A 13,202-nucleotide genomic window follows, 5' to 3' on the forward strand; every position below is an offset into this window, starting at 1 on the left:
AGGTCTTTTGCCTGGAGCACCACCCACCTTCTCTATTTGGGAGTCCATCTTTATCCAGCTGAGGGATCCTAGTTGGCAAACTGGCAAGAGCTGGAGGCCAAAGTCACCACTCACCAAGGGCGCTGCACAGGTCTGCTCCGAGTGCTATCCTACAGGGATCTACTGTTGGTCATAGACAAATAATGGCTGTCATATTGTGGTAGCAGTTGTTTACTTTGGTCCCTCCAGCTGAATTTATAACGAAGTTACAGAAGAAGCTCATTGATGACTTCTGGGACAAAAGGGTATGCTGGGCCGCTGCAGCAGTGCTCAAGTTTCCCACTAAAGGAGGCTGGTCAGGCACTGTTATGCCTGAGCACCCAGGTAGAAGCATTCCACCTTTAGAACCTGCAGAGATACCCTTATGTTGAGCCTCTTCTCAGATGGTGTGCGCTGGCGACATTTTTTCCATCATGTGCACGGCCTCAATTACGATATGCAGCTCCTGTTCACTGACCTGGGAAGTCTCCATGCCTCCTGGCGGGAGCTGCCTGCCTTTTACTAGGGCACTACTCAGGATCCGGAACATGGAGAAGAATTTTCCGGGCCTGCCTGAAGCATGATGAAAGGTGGGAGGAGGGCCTTCATGACGCGGGAAACCAAAATTCAGATTTCTGATGGCGAGTTAAACTTTTGGTATTAATATAGAAGGACGTTTCAGGTGGGTCCATGTTCCCAATGTTGACGGTCAGGAAGCTCTTTTGCATTTATTGGTATGTCTTTAAACCCCAGCCCACTGGGATCACATTCACAGATGCAATCTTGTTAATAATGAGTGAGAAAAATGTGTCTTCAGAAGCCCGATTGCACAAGTGAGATAAACTTCTTCCTGCGAGCTCCAGTGAGTACACGTTACTCCATGCTTCTTATACAGGCTTCTTCATTGCCAGGCAATTATTCAGAACGGGTGGTGCCAGGCCGTTGTTGCACTGAATAAGTTGCCGTCCAAGAGAGGCAGCCTGTCCAGGGCATGGAGCCTCCCCAAGGGAGGCCGGCTCATGGCTGGATCGCTGTCCGGGGCAGGCAGGCAGGGTGCAATGTGAGCCTCAGTGGTGAAGTTAAACATGGGACAGTTAGGGGTATCAGGCAGGGATGGAATGAAAGGGCGTGTTCGGTTGGGTCGGCAGAAGGGTCCCTGGTATCAAACACAGACAACTGGGGAGCCAAGAGGACAATTACAGTGACAGGGGAAAGGGGAACAAACAAGGGTGGGAGTTGAGATCCAGAGTAAGGGTGAATGGGTCCAGAGTGACTGGGGGTGGGGGAGGGTCAAAGGATGACAGAGGGCAGGGTAAAAGAAAATATAAGAACATCTATGGTGATGAGGGAAGTTGGAACGTCACATGGAGAGGATTGAGAGTGAAAGAATCAGAAAAGAAAGTAAGGCGCACCTCTTCAACTCTTCACTATGCAGTCCCTCACTGATACTTTGTAGTAGAGATGGGAGAGGCCTCAGGTCTGGTTCCACAAGTTCCTGGACTACTCACATTTCCAAATGAATGCAAAGCGAAACAGAAACCAGTAAAAGGAAGTGCACTTGCACTCAGTTGGATAATGAACACTGAAATAATGTGCTCGGGACAGCACAAATGTTCCCATGCTCTCATGACATCAAAATCTCAACCAGGTCGGGTGATACATTGAAGTCTGTGCTGAAGGGCAACTTTTACTTTGCAATGGTAGCTGGGCGGTGGGTGGTGGGCCAGACAGAGTTGACAGGGTTGTGATCATTTGCTGTGCCTTTCACAACCTAGCTGAGTGACAGGGTGAGAGACAGATGGGCGAGCCACATGTACCTCAGATGAGGAGGAAGGGGAGGATGACAGAAATGCTGAGGGAGGCGATGGTGATGATGCTGCTGAAGAAGCCAGGACAGTTGTGACACTGGCAGGCAGGCCCATGAGAACCTAAGAGCGTCTAGATTTGAGGCTGAATGAGTTTCCACAAGTGTTTGTGGTCACTCAGAGCTATGAGCCCACAATGGCTGAGAGGCCTTCCTGCCCTTAAGGGAATTGCTAATTTCTAGCTGCATCTCATACTTGTTTAGTCTTTTTCTTTTGGCTTCAATACAAGTAATATTTTTACCCTATCACCAATAGCCTTCTGCTTCTGTTTCTTGGCCAAAGGAACATTCGGGAGCTATACAAGAGTACATGGGGGTAGCACATATATAATTGAATTGTCAAGAGAGATATAAAGAGTGACTTGAGGGGGTCATTGGTCTGACTGCCTGCTACTCTTCCATGCATACATCTGTGTCTGGGTATTCCCTGGAGAGGGAGCATGAGATGTCCACCAGCATGCTGGAAGCCTTTTGCGGCTGCTGGGCACTGGTGATGGGTTGGGGGGGGGGGGGGGTGGGGGGGCGGTGGTGCAGAGGGGTGAGGGGGGTGCTACGATGCATTATCCTTTAAAGATTTTATTTCCGTTACAATGCCCCTTCCACATGGTCCACTCAATTGGTTATTGGTGCCAAAATGAGGTATAAAGAGAGAATTTGAGGACACTGAGGTTTGGTTAGGGAGGAGGCAGACATTTGTAATGTTGCACTGAAATGAGTCTTTGCACCTAGATGAAAATTCAGCCCATTCAGCTCCTGGAATATTTAGTACCCAATCCTTCTCTTTTTGGAGCCAGGTGTTTGTTATCACCACAACATCATATTCCTATAACGCTACTTGCACCTACAGCTCACCCAGTTTATTTACTGTGCTTAGTGCATTTGCATACGTGCACAGTTACCTTACCTTAAACCTTATTGCATTGCCTATTAGTCTGACCCCAACTCATGCCTTACTTTTTCTAACTCTAGTGCAATCTCTCTCACCCCAATTCTTTGTGAACTTTGCTTATCATTTCTAATGTTATATTCTGGTGCCCAGCCCCCTGTTATATTAGTTTAACTTCTCCTCAACAAAACCAACAAACTGCTCCGTGAGGACATTGATGCTGGTGGTGTTGAGGTATAACCTGTCTGGCATGTGTAGGTCTCATCTCCCCCAGAATCAGTCCCAATGTTCCAGGAATCTAAAGCCCTCCTTCCTGAACTTCTTTCCAGCTATGCAGTCATAGCTCAATCCTCCTATTTGTATACTAATCCATGCATAGCACCAGAAGTAATATAGAGATTATAGCTTTGAGGTCCTCCTTGTTAGTCTCCTTCCTATCTCAAATATTATTCCTGATTACAATACAATTCAGTACACAGCTTATATAGAATTTCCATGGAGAAAGAGAATATTCCTTGCTTGTTTTTCAGCATTTGGAGCAAATGTTCTCCATTTTACACATTAAATATTATAATATCATTGTAATATACCTTCGGATTATAGCTCTCTATCCTTACCAGAGCCTGACCTGCTTCTACATGAATCATTAAATATCTGGTAGACCAGAGCAGATTCAAAATAGCTGATCTTGGGGATGTCTTTCTGTACAAGAGAAATGCAACAGAAATGGGAGTAGTTGTTGATCAGCACAAAATTATTTTTCAGATTGTTGGCTTCAACCACTTCTTTGAGGAACTTTTTAAGTTGCTGCAGATGATGACCTTCCAATTGCCCATCCTAATCTAAAAGCCACTAAGTGCCACAGTGTTATTTTGTTTGAAATTTCTTTCTAAGGCTTCTTTGTTAAAGGAATAAAGCTGCTGATAAAAATTGAGCATAGATTGAGAGTAATTTGCTTTATAGATGCTCCAATGCAATATGCATGTATTATTTACAAGTCCAAAAATGGCAAAGTTTGATTACAATAGGGTATAATTCTGCAAGATAACAAAGCCCCTTTTTACGAAGGCCATCGCGTTGCTGTGATCTGCTAGAGTTCCTGTTCTTCCCTCTTCCACAAACAAGTTTATTTTTAGAGAGATCAAAGAAGGAATCAAGGGCCAAAGGAAATCCCTTTCCCACCAAAAATATTTATAAACCAGTGCCTTTTGGACTAAAACAGTCTATGAAAAACAGCACTTGCTTCCTACTCAATGCATTAACATTCACCGGCAAGGACCTACATATGATCCCCATGACAACATTCATCTAGCTCGGTTATCCACTTCTCCAGAGTAAATGGAGATTCTTCTCCATTAATATGCTAACGGGATGTATTGCTTGATAAAGTAATGTGTCTGATTCAATCCTTTGTATTTCTTTTATCAAATCTGGCAAAGTGAACTTCATGTAGAAAGTAGAGCCTGAGGTTTACCCTGAATACCCGGAAGATACTGAATGCTTAATTAAATTGTGCATCTCTTAATTCTCCATATGGAGAGAGAGAAAGTAAACTATTCTTATAGTTAGATAAGGCAAACAAATATCTAAATTGCTGAAGTCTCAGTGATGACTTTTTAGCCTGGTGTCTATTTTTAAATATCAGTCATTACCCATTTTCTACATATTGCCCCCTAAAGAGCATGTTCAAAATACATATGGGTGAGTGAAAAGGAAATTTTTATTTGCCCACTTTTCACTGGGTTGCAATCATATAAGATCCTCACCCTTCTTTGACCCTAATTACACATTCCAATCAGCATTTAATGGCACTCAGAATCTCAGAGATTTCCATCAGCTAGGAATTTCCTCTGCCTTACAAACCCTTGTAGAGCAGTCTATACAAAGTATTCTCTTCTTCCCTTGGATACAGGCTCACACAAAGTCGAAGAAGACATCAGGAAAATCACAAAGTGCCACATGGAAGATTACTGGAGAAGATTAAGGGGTATAGAATTAGGAAGAGAATGGCGAACTAGATTAAAATTATTTAGAAGGGAAAAAATAAAGATTGGGAGTTAAGGACAGTTTTTCAGAATGGTTGGATGTGGATAGCGGTGTCCCATACGGTTGAGTCCTGGTACCACTCCTGTTCACTGTGTTGTGACAAATCCAAAAAGGAAAAGAAAGTAACTTACCTTATCTTGAATCAGAGATTGGGCCTCAGAATTTGGGAACTACAGTTCCCAGAAGGCCCGGCAGTCTCTGTGCATGTGCTGGCCAGAGAATGGCTGCACAGGAGCAGTTTGTGCAGATTCTGGTCTCCAGGCTGATAAACAGCCCTGCCCTGCACACATGCACAGTTCTTTGTTTTTATATATTTAGATGGAAACGGTTCCTGCATGCCCATGCAGAAGGGAAGGTAGAGGAAGAAAGTGAAACAGCATGAGAAGGAGGTCAGGTGACCTCCTGATCGCCACAGAGGAACACCAATCTGCAAAAAATGCTAGCAGAAGCAGGACACAGGAGCTGCAGGGAGCAGGTCCAAAAACAAAGAAAGGTCTCAGAACCAGGTAGGAGGAAAGAAAGGAGGCCCAGAGAGACAGTCAAGTCAAGGGACAAGAACAGGAATCTGAATCAGGTCCTGTTAAGTGGAATTGAAATTAAGGAGCAGAAGAAAAGACTCTGAATTAAAGCGACAGAACTTCAGGGAGCAGACTTAAAGCAAAGTGGGCTTGAGAGAAGCCAGAATATTTGAGAAGGCAGCTGAAGGTTGGTGACTCCTTTACTACAGGCTTTTGGAGCAGTGGTGTTTTGGCTGGCACAGCTGATTATCAGAGAGAGTGCACGTGGAAGGTGAAGCTTGAATGTACGTAGAGAGCCAGGGGAAAGGAACATCGGAAAGAGAGGCTGAAACCCTGGAGGTAGATCCTTGTTGGAGATGTCCAAGAGAAACCGTCATTTGGGAGAGAATTCCAAAACGAATTCTTTGAACTTGGAGATTGGAAACCCTCGTGAGACAGACAGTCTGACCAATTGGCTCATGGCGTGATAAGCGTCTGGGGGGTGGAGTTGATGAGAAATCCATGGAAACTTGGTTTTGGAGTGTGGTGTGTCTGACCACAGTTCGCCAATTAATTTACATAGACTGTGTACCGACTGTGCACACTAGAGTATAAGATGGATTTTGTAACTTATATTACCTTTATGAATTCGTATATATTTGTAAGGTATAGTTGGGATGAAGGAGTAGTGAAATATAATTCATCTTTTCACTAGCCAAGTTCCACTCTGGGATCTGACTTGCCCAGCATTAATATCGCTGGGATCGTAACAGAGAATATCAATGAGTTAGATTTAGGCTTCAAGGAAGTGGTACCATAACTAATAATAGGCAGGGTTAATTCTTTAGAAGTCTGAAGGAAGTTGTGAGGGAAACTGACAAGATAGAGAAATCAGTTAAAAGTGGCAGATGGAGTTCAATAATAATAATAATAATAAAACAGAAAATGCTGGTAAAACTCAGCAGGTCTGGTAGCATCTGTGGAGAGAGAAACAGAGTTAACGTTTTGAGTCCATATGACTCTTCTTCAGAGTTAAAGTCTTAAGGTGGTTTAAATTTCAAACAATGCTTGGCAGTTAACTGTCAGTCACCATGAACTGGTACATTTTCCATGGTAACGCCTCTACCCATCAGAGTCTACTTTCCAACCAATCAGCACTCTCTCCTCATACAGTATAAAGTTGTTGCTTCCCCTGACATTGGTATTCTTGTGATTGTCCTGATGAGTGTAAGATGAAAAGCTTCGACAAAGTATCTTTTTTCAGTCATACACAACATAATTGTTGATCTGCTCCAAGTCATAGTTCGTGTTAAGTAAAGGACAGTTCAGAGATATCTACCTTTTGGACAAGGTCCTTCACATTTTTTACACCTTCTGAGGGTCCCTTCATCTACCTCATATGTGCCAGGGCTGCAGGTTCGTACACAGGAGCCAAGGTCTGTTACCACAAAGTTATCTAAAATATGAAGAATGGAAGTCATCACAATATTCAAAAGAAGATTTAAAATTCAATTAATATTGTTCTGCAAAATTTAACAGGAAAACATTTAATTTCATAGTCAGAGGAATAAATTTTGAGTCAAGTATAAAGCTGCTCAGGTGAAAATAAATGATGTTAATTTTCATACTTAAGTTAATTATATTGGGTGACATAGCGGTGCAGTGGTTAGCGCTGCTGCCTCACAGCTCCAGGGGCCCAGGTTTGATCCTGACCTCGGGTGTCTGTCTGTGTGGAGTTTGCACGTGTTTGTGTGGGCTTCCACTGGGTGCTCCTGCCCAAAGATGTGCTGGTTAGGTGGATTGGCAACAGTAAATTGTCCCCCAGTGTATGTGGGTGTTTGTTCTCTGTGATGGATTAGCATCCCTTCCTAAGTGTACCCTGCCTAGTGCCCATTGCCTGTCAGGATAGGCTCTGACTCCCATGACTCTGAATTGGATGAAGTGGCTCTAGGAAAATGAGTGAGTGAGTTAACTATATCTTTGGGAGAGACAGTGATGTAGTGGTCATATCACTGGGCTAGTAATCTAGAGACCTAGGCACACTCTGATAATGAACCTTGCATAAACATCAGTACTGATCTCAGATACTCTCAATGATGGGCCCATTTTTGTATAATATCCTCCATCAGATATTTTCACCTCAGGATTCTTGGAACCCTGACCCCCTAGAGATCCTGGAACCAGACAGCTCCTACAATTTGGCTTCTCATGCTGCTTGACAGGCAACAAGTAATTCATACAGAGGGGCATACAGAGACTGATAATTTAAACTGTGATTTACATAATAGTTTCAACATAAATTAAAGACAAGTACTGGCAGTATTATCTGCCCCTCACATCTTCCAAAGTGAACCATTACTTGGTTAATTGATGAGACAATGAACATTCAGTATGAGTCTACAGTTAGCCTGCTAGAGAAATCCCTATTAATTTCAGCTACTAATGAAAATGAATATTTCCAGAACTTATACAACATACGAGGACACTTCTTTACACAGGTTCCACCATAACTGTATTTTCCATCTGGATTTGGTATCATTTGAAATTTGCTTGTATCGTAGATTTCCAATCGAGGACATGACTCTTTACAGGTGTTTCCATCACTGAACCTCTGACATGCCTGAGAAAAGAAATAATATTCAGCACATTTAATATACTTGCTTTCTTATCTCACTCTGCTCAATATATCTGGTGCTGACAGTAACATATGCTTTTATTATTACAGTCAGTGCAATAGCATGAAAAGGTGTAAATCCTACTAACATTCCAGGGCAGTTTTGACAGAAAACAAAACTGAGAATTTCATTTCACTTTAGACCCACAGAACCAGCAGACAGAACAAAAGTACAACTACTTGTCTATAATCCATAATGAAACTGGTCACTTAGATCATTATTTTGATTATTGACCTCTGTAAGCCCCACTGTAAAAATTATTTGTTATTGTTGCCTGTCAAGACAGCAAGCAATATGCTTCCTACTGTGGCACCCATGCTTCTTTCTGAGAAAAAAATTAACATGATGAAGCAAGGAAATTATGATGAACCTTTATAAAACACCAGAGCATTGTGTCCAATTCTGCGCACCACACTTTAGGAAGGAATGGAGGCATTGGAGAGGGTGCAGAAAAGACTTACGAGAATAGTTCAGAGGATGAAAGACTTCTTTTACATGGAAGGGTAGGCAAAACTAGAATTGTTCTCCTTACAGAAGAGAAGGTTGAGAGGAGATTTGATAGCGGTGTTCAAAATCATGAGGGGTCTGGGCAGAGTAGACAGGGAGAAACTATTCCCATGGGAGAGACAGTGATGTAGTGGTAATATCACTGGGTTAGTAATCTGGAGACCAAAGCTAACGCTTTGGGGACAGGGTTCAAATCCCATCACAGCAGCTGGTGGAATTTAAATTCAATTCACAAAAAAAAACTAGAATTGAAAGCTAGTCTCGGTAATGGCCACCATGATAACTATCATCAATTGTCGTAAAAACCCATCTGGTTCACTAATGCCTTTTAGGGAAGGAAATCTGCTGTCCTTACCTGGTCTGGTCTACATGTGAGTCCAGACCCACAGTGATGTTATTGACTCTTAAACTCTGAAATGGTTTAGTAAGCCACTCCATTCAAGGACAATTAGGGATGGGCAACAAATCCTGGCCTTGTCAGCGACACTCATATCCCATCAAGGCACACTCTGATAATGAACCTAGCATAAACATCAGTACTGATCTCAGGTACTCTCAGTGATGGGCTCATTTTTGTATAATATCCTCCATCAGGTATTTTCACCTCAGGATCCTTGGCCCCCCGACCCCCAAAACTCCTGGAACCAGACAGAGGATACCGACTTAAAGTGATTGATTCAGGGCGACAAGAGGAAAAAAAAATTTATGCAGTGAATAATTAGACTGTGAAGTGCTGTAGGAGTATGATGGAGGGTCATAAGATCATAAGAAATAGGAGCAGGAGTAGGCCATTTGGCCCCTGGGCCTATTTGGCCATTCAATAATATCGTGGCTCATCTGATTGTGTCTCAACTCCACTTTCCTGCCTGCACCCCCCCCCCAGAACCCGTGGGCTCCCTTGTAGACCAAAAATCTGTCTAAGGCAGGTTCAATTGTGGCTTTCAAAAGGGAATTGCATAATGATGTGAACAGAAAAGAATTACATGGCTATGGGGAAAAGTTGGTGGAGTTGCTCTTGTGGAGAGTCAGCAGGGACGTGGAGAGTCAAATTGCCTCCTTCTCTGCTGTAACTATTCTATGATTCCATGATTCTACAACTGACCTTCCTTGGCTCAGCATACAGGGAGCAAAGGAAAGTCCTCAGATGAAGCTGATATTTGCTATCAAGAAAGAACTGGCAGGCTAGAAGGAGGAGAATGAGCTTGATATCTTCCACGACTCTTCGGCAGGACACAGGGATCAGAGCATCTTATCTCATGTTACTTATGCCAACATTATGGGTTTAGTTAGGAAGATTCTCTATACTTTTCACAGAAACATTAAATGCTTACAGTACAGAAGGAGACCATGCGGCTCATTGTGTCTATGCTGGTTCTCTGCAAGAGCAATTCACCTCGTGCTACTCACCTCCATTTTCCCCAAGCTTTGCAGGCTTTTCTTCCTCAGATAATAATCTAATTCTCTTCTGATCAAATCTGCCTCCACCACACTCTCAGGAAGTGCATTCCAGATCCTAATCACTCATTGCGTAAAGTTTTTTCTCATGTCACCATTGCTTCTTTTGCCAATCACCTCAAATCTGTGCCCTCAGGTTCTAGATCCTTCCATCAATGGGAACAGCTTTTCCCTATCTACTCTGTCCAGAACCCTTCTGATTTTGATCACCTCTATTATATATCCTCTTAAGCTTCTCTTCTCAAAGGAGAACAGACCCAACTTGAACAATTTGCCTACACAACTGATGTTTCTCATTCCTGGAACCATTCTCATGACTCTTTCCTGCACCCTGTCTAACGCCTTCACATTTTTCCTAAAGTGTGGCATCCAGAACTGGACGCAATACTCCAGCTGAGGCCGAACCAGTGTTTTATACAGATTTAACATAATTTCCTTTCTTTTGTATTCTATGCCCCTATTTATAAAGCCCAGGATCTTATTGTTTTATTAAACATGCTCTCCGCCAGTCCTGCTGCCTTCAGTGATTTGTGCACATAGATCCCCAGATCTTTCTGCTCTTGCACTTCTAGAGGGTGTATGGAATCTGGAACAAACTTCCTGAGAGGATGGTGGACGCTTGTCCTATCGCGGTACTGAAAAGGGAATTGGATTGCTACCTGAAAAGAGTGAATGTGCAAGATTACATAGGAAAGGGACTAGGTGGAATGCTTTTTCACAAACTAGTGTAGACTTAACGGGCCGAATGGCCTCCTTCCATACTGTGGGATTATGTGAGTTCAACAGTTGGATGCTGTATTGCAACTTAGATGTATTTTTAATGCAGTGATTGGCTATAGGGCTCTGTCTTGGAAAGGTAAGTTGATCATTACATTGATCAGTATTGTGTCAGTGTTGAGATGTGTTAGAATACTTTTCCCATGGGAAATGCACTCTTATGCATTAAGAACTGAAGTAAACATTGTTTGGGATTGCTAGTGTAATAAGCTGAAGTGATTTAAATGCCCACAGCCCTTTCAAAACATTCAGGAAATGTTTGTTAGACAGAAAAAAAAACAGACACCTTATGCTGGAGTGCATTGTTTTGCATGTCATTTAGTGTTATTTAGGACACATTTAGTCATCTGTTTTTGCAATTTCAATAGACTCCATTGTCTGTGAACTGGAAAGGTTTGTATTAACAGCTAAGCCCATTATGACTGCTTGGCTCAGTTTCAAAAGGTTCAGAACCACTTATCCCAGCAGGAGGCTGTGTCGACATTTTGATTGACAGTTGTAAGAGGTTATTAAAGGATTAGCTGTCTTTGATGTGATTAGTGAAATAGGTTTGTGTTTTTACAGCAGTTTGACCACTAGAGTGGATATAATTTTTTTTGGAATGGCCTTCCTTTTGTAGGAGAGTCTTTTTTTCAGTACGGTGCATTTGAATGCGATTGGATTGTTAGCAGTTTTTTTAATGTTCATTTCGAAGACATCCTGAAGTCTGCCCACAGTGGATGTTGTCTATAGCAGATAGATGGGAAGTATGGGGGTGATAGGGTATATGAGGGGTCATGGAGTATGTGGGAGAAATGGGGGGGGATATGAGGGAGTATGAGGGGGCATGGGGCATAGGGCATATGAGGGGGCATGGGGCATATGAGGGGACATGGGGGGAATTTTAACCCCATATAATGTCTCAACTGCTATCCATTTCACTATGACTTGGGCAGCATCTTCCAAATGCAAAGTACTCATTTGGTACATCAGTCATGCATCCTACCTCCACATGTAAATTCCCTTTTGAGTCCATAATCAGCCCAGTTTCTCCTTTTACAACTTGTTTACTATTTATATGGTTACATAAGACTTTTGGATTCCCTTTTATTTTAGCTGCCTATCTCTTCTCATGCTCTGTGTTTCTCTTATTTGTTTTTTCCCAATACCCTTCTAGAAGGGTCACTTCTATTTTGAATCTGATTATCAATTTTATTTTCTACCACATGTGTCTTCAACAACCTTTTTCTGCTTTATCTTACTCTTTATCTCGTTCATCATTCAGGGAGCTCTGGATTTATTTGCCCTACCTCCCCACTTTGTGGGAATGTACTTTGACTGTACCTGAACTATTCCCTTTTTAAAGGCTGCCCACTGTTCAGTACCAGTTTTGCTTGACAATCTTTGATTCCAATTTATCTGGGCCAGATCCATTCTCATGCCTTTGCAATTTGCTCTCCCCCAGTTAATTATTCGTAGTCCAGGCTGTTCACCGTCCTTTTCTATAGCTAACTTAAACCTTATAAATACAATAATACTGTCGCTTAAATATTCCCCCAATAACACTTGATCCACTTAACCTATTTCATTGTCAAGTACTAGGGTCAGCAATGCCTCCTTTCTCATCGGACTGGTGACATATTGATGTAGAAAATTCTTCTGAACAAACTCTAGGAATTGCCTCTCTGCCCTTTACACTATTATCCTAGTCTTTTTTGGATAAGTAAAGTTCCCCATTATAAAGCCTCTATAATCATTGCACTTCTCTGTAATTTCCTTGCAAATGTGTTCCTCTATATCTTTCCCACAAGTTGGTGACCTATAGACAACACTGAACAATGTAGCGGTACCTTTATTGATTCTTAGCTCTAGCTAAATAGATTCTGTCCTTGAACCTGATCTCTCCAGCACTGTAATATTCTCCTTAATCAAAACTGCTGCCCCTCCTCCTTTCTTTCCTGAAAACCTTTCATCTAGGAATATTTAGCCTTCTTTGAGCCACAACATTATACTTCCATGTGGCTATTTGCACTTGCAGCTTACCAACCTTATTTATTACACTCTATGCATTCACATACATACACAGTAACTCTAATTTAGACTTTATTACATTTTCTCTTACTCTGACTCTAGCTAATAACATTAGAGTAAGTAATAGTATGATATCTGTCTCTCCTAATTCTCTGTGCACCTTGGTGTTCCTCTCTAATATTATTTCCTGGTTCCCACATGACTGCCAAATTGGTTTAGACCCTCCTCAATAGCACTAACAAATTGTTCCACAAGGAAATTGTTCCCAACTCTGTTAGCTATAATCTGCCTGACCTGTACAGTTCCCATCTCCAGGTCCCAGTGTCCCACGAAATTAAAGTCCCCCTTTCCTGCACCATCTCTCCTGCCACTCACTAATCTGCTCTATCCTCACTTGTGTGTAGTACTGGGAGTAATCTGGCGATTACTGCCCTTGAGGTCCTGTTTGCCAGTTTCTTTCCTAGCTC

The 13,202-nt window shown here is 42.3% G+C and overlaps 1 protein-coding gene across 4 annotated transcripts in view; it reads right to left on the reverse strand.

Moving 5' to 3' along the window:
* Positions 1-13,202, reverse strand: part of egfra (epidermal growth factor receptor a (erythroblastic leukemia viral (v-erb-b) oncogene homolog, avian)) — a 359,425-nt gene that overhangs the window by 120,621 nt on the left and 225,602 nt on the right. For all 4 annotated transcript variants that reach the window (XM_041183261.1, XM_041183260.1, XM_041183263.1 and 1 more), the window contains 2 exons: positions 7,790-7,931; positions 6,651-6,767 (listed from right to left, as the gene is read on the reverse strand). In XM_041183261.1, the coding sequence (XP_041039195.1) occupies positions 6,651-6,767; positions 7,790-7,931 (259 nt within the window). The remainder of the gene's footprint in view (positions 1-6,650; positions 6,768-7,789; positions 7,932-13,202) is intronic.

Source organism: Carcharodon carcharias, chromosome 3 (genome assembly GCF_017639515.1).
Source record: "Carcharodon carcharias isolate sCarCar2 chromosome 3, sCarCar2.pri, whole genome shotgun sequence".
Classification (NCBI taxonomy): Eukaryota; Metazoa; Chordata; class Chondrichthyes; order Lamniformes; family Lamnidae; genus Carcharodon; species Carcharodon carcharias.